This window comes from Ostrinia nubilalis, chromosome 15 (genome assembly GCF_963855985.1).
Source record: "Ostrinia nubilalis chromosome 15, ilOstNubi1.1, whole genome shotgun sequence".
NCBI lineage: Eukaryota > Metazoa > Arthropoda > Insecta > Lepidoptera > Crambidae > Ostrinia > Ostrinia nubilalis.
In genome coordinates, this window is record NC_087102.1 from 6,585,067 (window position 1) to 6,592,179 (window position 7,113).

The 7,113-nt window shown below is 40.2% G+C and overlaps 1 protein-coding gene across 2 annotated transcripts in view; it reads left to right on the top strand.

The window, feature by feature from the left end:
* The window catches only part of LOC135078848 (long-chain-fatty-acid--CoA ligase 1), a 45,567-nt gene extending 38,826 nt beyond the window's left edge, over positions 1–6,741 (top strand). For both annotated transcript variants that reach the window (XM_063973412.1, XM_063973413.1), the window contains 4 exons: positions 598–765; positions 2,151–2,294; positions 3,354–3,527; positions 4,212–6,741. In XM_063973412.1, coding sequence (XP_063829482.1) covers positions 598–765; positions 2,151–2,294; positions 3,354–3,527; positions 4,212–4,349 — 624 coding nt within the window. In that variant the 3' untranslated portion in view covers positions 4,350–6,741. The remainder of the gene's footprint in view (positions 1–597; positions 766–2,150; positions 2,295–3,353; positions 3,528–4,211) is intronic.
* The last annotated feature ends 372 nt before the right edge of the window (positions 6,742–7,113 follow it).

The window sequence follows — 7,113 nt, forward strand, 5'->3', positions numbered from 1 at the left end:
AGAGTTGTTACAGCATCATTGGTACCATCGCTGTACCAAAATAATCATATCTAATTCAGTTAGGACACTGCAAGCCTAGATCTGGTTATCCCATAACAAAGAATTCCAGCATCTGACACCAGAGTTGTTACTAACTAATGAATTCATTACTTGTTTTGTGAGTATCAATCTTCAATCTATCACTTCATTATTCCCGCCACTGTAGGCAGATCTACAGCTCGCCAGTATCGGTCGCCAGCCAGTAAAAATTCAACTAGAGAAGACCTCTTCATCTTTAGACTTGCAACTCAATTCTTCTTATCTTTATCTAGGTAAATTCAAATAATGGCTTGCTAGGTTTTCCTATACTCAGCCTTAATATTGGACTATTGTGAATGTAAATTCATCTATATATATAAAAATGAAACCCGTTTTCCGTTGTCACGACATAACATGAAAACGGCTTGACCGATTTGGCTGATTTTTTTTTTGTAGTTTTCTAATACTCTGTACAAGGTTTTTACGGAAAAAAATATAAAGAAAATCTCTACGCTAAGGCGGTACGAAGTTCGCCGGGTCAGCTAGTTTTTAATAAAATGTTTAATTACCCTTTCCCAGCTAGTGGACGTGCCCGAAATGGAATACTACGCGGCGCAAGGCCAGGGCGAGGTGTGCGTGCAGGGTGCCAATGTCTTCAAGGGCTACTTCAAGGAGCCGGAGAAGACGCGCGAGGTCATCGACCAGGACGGCTGGCATCACACCGGCGACGTGGGCAAGTGGCTGCCGGTTAGTAGATCCTCTTTTGTTTTGTGATGACGTCAGCCGGGCGCCAATGTCTTCAAGGAGCCGGAGAAGACGCGCGAGTTCATCGACCAGGACGGCTGGCATCACACCGGCGACGTGGGCAAGTGGCTGCCGGTTAGTAGATCCTCTTTTGTTTTGTGATGACGTCAGCCGGGCGCCAATGTCTTCAAGGAGCCGGAGAAGACGCGCGAGTTCATCGACCAGGACGGCTGGCATCACACCGGCGACGTGGGCAAGTGGCTGCCGGTGAGAAGATGTTCTTTTGTTTTATGATGACGTCAGCCGGGCGCCAATGTCTTCAAGGAGCCGGAGAAGACGCGCGAGGTCATCGACCAGGACGGCTGGCATCACACCGGCGACGTGGGCAAGTGGCTGCCGGTGAGTAGATGTTCTTTTGTTTTATGATGACGTCAGCCGGGCGCCAATGTCTTCAAGGAGCCGGAGAAGACGCGCGAGGTCATCGACCAGGACGGCTGGCATCACACCGGCGACGTGGGCAAGTGGCTGCCGGTGAGTAGATCCTCTTTTGTTTTGTGATGACGTCAGCCGGGCGCCAATGTGTTCAAGGGCTACTTCAAGAAGACGGAGAAGACGCGTGAGGTCATCGACCAGGACGGCTGGCATCACACCGGCGACGTGGGCAAGTGGCTGCCGGTGAGTAGATCCTCTTTTGTTTTGTGATGACGTCAGCCGGGCGCCAATGTGTTCAAGGGCTACTTCAAGAAGACGGAGAAGACGCGTGAGGTCATCGACCAGGACGGCTGGCATCACACCGGCGACGTGGGCAAGTGGCTGCCGGTGAGTAGATCCTCTTTTGTTTTGTGATGACGTCAGCCGGGCGCCAATGTGTTCAAGGGCTACTTCAAGAAGACGGAGAAGACGCGTGAGGTCATCGACCAGGACGGCTGGCATCACACCGGCGACGTGGGCAAGTGGCTGCCGGTGAGTAGATCCTCTTTTGTTTTGTGATGACGTCAGCCGGGCGCCAATGTGTTCAAGGGCTACTTCAAGAAGACGGAGAAGACGCGTGAGGTCATCGACCAGGACGGCTGGCATCACACCGGCGACGTGGGCAAGTGGCTGCCGGTGAGTAGATGTTCTTCTGTTTTATGATGACGTCAGTCTTCAAGGCTACTTCAAGGAGCCGGAGGAGAGAGTGTCAGTCAGCGATCCGGCTCGAAGGACCAAAAATTGTCTCTCTAAAAGTCATTTTGCTTAACACATTAACACTAAACTATTAAGTGTCAGCTTAAAATACCACCATTTTAAGCTGACACGTGTATCAACGTGTTGTACTTTTCTGTTTCCCCCTCTCTTTGGCCTGATGTAATTCCTAAATAATTACGTTTATATCTCTTTGTTTGCAGAACGGCACACTAAAAATAATTGACAGAAGAAAACACATCTTCAAGCTATCGCAAGGCGAGTACATAGTTCCTGAGAAAATTGAAAATATTTACATAAGAAGTCAATACGTCGAGCAGGTCTTCGTGCATGGCGAATCTTTGAAGGTAATTATCATTTATTTTTCACAAAATATACTTAAGTACTTATAAAGTGACACGTATTGCAAGAAGCTTAAGATTCATAATGAAGCTTGAGATATTCACAGAAATTATGTAATTATTTACATAATTTCGAGCAAAAAGTTATTATTATGCATGAAATATAATGTTTTTTGTGTCTTTGGGAAAATCATTAATTTTCGGAGACTTTTATGATAGGTTTGAATTTGATGATCTCATAATAGTGTACCTACTCGTATTGAAGGCATTAGGCAGTTAAAATGAGCACGTAACGTACCTAACTGAAAGAAACTGATTTCTGCGAACACTTGGCAACCGTTTGATAGCGATTAATTACTGTCCCGATGACCCGTATAATCGATAACAATTAGCATACGACAAACGCCAATGATTGAATTGAGTGTCGTTATGTAATAGAATAAATAAGTAGGTATTACATAACGATAGACGATACGGCTACTATAATTAATTACTAAAAGTACAGACTAGACCATTTACTTGTAACAGAACAACAAGCCGTTCTATTAAATGTTCTAGTGTATAGAGAGATGCCACTCAGTGACGCATTAGAAATTCACACACACAAAGTAATCAAAATATGTGCTCATTATCCACTGCGGTATCAGTACTCAACGTTCGAACAATCCTTAGTACTACGCAAGCAATGTAAACTGTTTACATAATGACGTCGCTGCTGTCATCATTGCTGTCACGAGCAATGTGTTCTGTTTTTGGGCATATTGCTGCGACACTGGCCCCGCCCCCTTGGCTCATCTCCCTTTAGTTTCTGCAGAGTAAATACAAATGAGTAGGTCATCTTCATAGAAACGCACCGAGCGCGGTTTCTGCGCAACACCCCGCTAATCCACGCTAAATTTTGTCAGTGTGTGCGTGCGCGCCGCATACGTATTGGCGCGCTCACATACAAACCGCGCTCGATGCGTTTCTATGAAGATGACATACTCATTTGTATTTACTCTGGTTTCTGTGATTTGTGGTTCTAGTGTTCACCCTTTCACGAACCAAATATCTCTTTTCCCCCAGTCATGCGTAGTAGCAGTCGTGGTGCCAGATGTAGACGTGGTGAAGTGCTGGGCGCTGGAAAACGGCATCAAAGGCACCTTCTCAACTCTGTGCGAGGATAAGCGAGTCAAGAAGGTCATCATGGACGACATGCAGCAGTGGGGCAAGACCGCCGGCCTGAAGACCTTTGAACAGGTGAATAATAATAAAAATTGCTTTATTAATCATCTGAGGGCCTAGTTTGAGTTTACATCAAACGCGCTCACTAGTGAGCGCGTCAAAAAAGGACATTAAATGTATGACAGATTGTACAGCGCCCCTAGCGGGAAATGTTCAAAAACAAAAATTTTCATACATTTTTTAAACGCGCTCACTAGTGAGCGCCTTTGATGTAAACTCACACTCGGCCCACAGATATTCACAGGGTTAACCAACAGTCAACATTCCCCCGGGACAAACTTGACCTTCATTGATTGGGTTTTTATTGGCGGTCAAGTTATAGATCCTGATCACAGGAGTTGCAGCGGTGGGAACGGGAGGTGGGAATAGTCCCGTAGACTTGAGCACGTAAATATAATAATAGTCAGACTTAGTACGTATTTCAGATGAAGATGTGATGACAATGACATCAAGGGCTGGCATCGACTAACAGAGCATTCGACAACATTACAAAACTTTGCTAAAACCATTTAGCCCTGAGAACCCTATTACTAAAATTCTACATAAATATGAAAACTATGCTCCAAAAAATAGGGTGGTAAATAAGTAACATCACAGGCGCCCTTTTGTTACCCGAAACCTATGGGGCGTTTCATCTCAAGAATATTTTACAAGCACTTACCTACTTTATTCTTACAAAGTATTGTTTCTCTCTTTCAGGTGAAAGACATTTATCTACATCCCGATCCATTCTCCGTGCAGAACGGCCTCCTCACCCCGACTCTGAAAGCGAAACGACCAGAGATCAGGAGCTACTTCAAACCTCAGATAGAGGACATGTACAAACAACTCGAATAACATCTACACACCGCCCCTAGCTTAGGGAAATGTAGCCTACACCTACACACAAACAGATCGCACTCCTGAGACTGTACTTGAGATTGAGACGAGCGTCTCAATGTTAAGCATTATGATTGTGATGGTTGCGAGGCAAGGATCGCTAACATTTTCCTACATTTAAATGTGCGGTTATCTAAGGTCTGCCTTAGGGGGAAACGTGATGATTTTCAAGTCAATTTACTTATTTTAACACATACAACGGCTATGACGGATGAGCATCTTTGAACATTGGCACGCATAATACGTAAAAATGTGTCCATTTAGCAGGTTTTTTATGTAAAATAGGAATTCAAGACCTCTACATAGTAACACTCGTTTGTCACCATGTCAAAGACAGACTTACAGATGTAATTTTTAAAGAAGTTTACAAAAAGGGTTAAACTGTGGATCGGTTCATCCATATGGGCCTAAAAGACCTTGACGTGAATAGTAGTAAGAGAGTACTTATGGTACTTTACTCGTAATTAACTGACAATATAAAACTTGTTTAACGTGCAAAGTGAGAGGAACTTAAAGACCTATTTAAGTTTCTTCGGTCCTTTTAAAACAGCTATGATTTTGTAATAAGCCTTAACAATATTGTTTTGACACTGCCTGTGAATAGGTAAGAAAATATTTCTAGAACTCTATCCCCTTTATTCATACAAATCAAAAAGTCCTTTAAAACAAATTTTAAAAAGGCGATACGAGTTGAATAAAACCATACTATAATTGATAGAGGCTAATAGACATGACAACACACTTTACACACATTAAGATTATGAAAAAGTAAAATGTAGTCAAAACTTTGAAGGAGTGAACGATGGAAAATCTTTATTATCATTCACTCGTTCAATATATTCCATTCACTCATACCAGCTTTTGAAAAAGTTTTCAAAATTTTGAGTCATTTTCACTTTCTTAAGTAGTACTAAAAAGAGCTAATAATGCGAGTGCAACTGACTGACGGAGTTTTTGGAAGTTTCTCGTGCAAAATTGTGAATTTTATTAAGTCCTATCCCTTGTATATTGTATTCTATTGAATAATCCTCAAATATTACCTACATTTTTGCAATGGCAATAAAAAGGAACGGTGTTTCTTGCTCAGTCAATTAATATTCTACTGTAATAAGCATTTGGCTCTTATCTCAAATATGTAATCGCATGGTACTTAGATCATTATCTTATTTGCCAGCTTTACATTTTAAATGAAACCTTAAGCTTAGTACACACTGCAGCTAATGTGAGCAAAAATGAGCAAACTTATTACTGTTTATTTTAATTAAAGTAATTTTAGAACATCCTTTGAATTTAAATAACACCCTTTCTACGCATTTCTCTTCTCAGTTGTAATTTTTAATGGCAGTGCTCATTTGGCTCATCTTGTTTTGTTCAATTAAGTGAGATAATGGAATTTCAAAATATTCTGTTACATACGATTCGTCGAGTTAGATGTATCCTCAAGGATTCTAACAATAAATAGTTTTTAGGCAAAATTGAGAGCAATATGTTTGAAGTAATTCACGAAACTGTAGGTCTTATGCTGTCCTGGTGAAAATAGCACGACTTATGTTTTTATTTTTTAACTTAGGCGTGTTTTAAAACGTTTGAAATTGAGATCATAGTTTGATCAGTAATATGGAGACTTATTTTCGAAGCATTAGAATTCCAAATCGCTTACTATTGTTCAATTAACGATTTTTGCGTATTCTTGAACGAATTGGAACTTAGGTGTTTTAAAAATACGTCTTATTGTATAGCAGAATTGAATGATTTCGGTGCATACTAATAGTCCCTAGCGTAAGTAGATGAAATACTCGTAAACACTTTATGCCGTGCCTTCTACCTAAATATTTTGTAATTCAAAAGTAATAGATTTAACGCAACATTTTTATTTGTAAGGTGCAAGAATCAGCTGTTTTTTTCTTTATTAATTACGATAAGTAGAATTTTGTAATTACTGTAATGTTTCTTTTTCACGTATAACTTTACTGTGTGAGATTGTGTTATGCTTTTGGCGGGGTTATGCGTTCTGGGAAATGTTTTGAGGCTCTAATTTTTTGTAGTATAGCTCAGCAGCGAACGTGCACACCCCGCTTTATTTTGAGGACGAATCTCGGTTTATGTTGTCTTGTTGCGGTTGCGTTGTGTGTTTTACACAAGAAAGGCATAAATTAATACAAATATAATCCTAGGACAAATATATAGCACCGTGTAGATTAAATAATTTTTGTATTCTCTACGCAAATATTAATAAGTTGATTCATGCTTTGAGCGAAAGTTGAGGTTTCATGTTGTTCAAACCAAAATTTTGTTGTTATTGGTGCAAGTTGTACGATAATTTATTTTTAAATAAAAACTTCAAAAAATATTACTTAGTTTTTCTTTTCATGTTTTAGAATTAGTATTTTAAATCCAAAATCCCTCACAAAGCTTACACACAACAGAATGTTGAAAAAAATTTTATTGACTTGGATCAAAACTAGGTAAGCTAAAAATTAATAAAATGAAACTACCTTCATTATGAATTTATAACTCAAATAGTTTGCAGTTACGAGATAAATAAATTACATAAGTGTACAATGGACTTCATCAAAGAACCTTGGTTTGGGCTCTGGGCTCTAGGATGAAACGCTTCAATGTAACTTTATTTTGGGAACGGTTTTGTTTACGCTGTTTTCCATCTTTATGAGATAGCAATTCGTCATACGTCAGCTTTTATTTTACCAAGCAATAGGTTCAG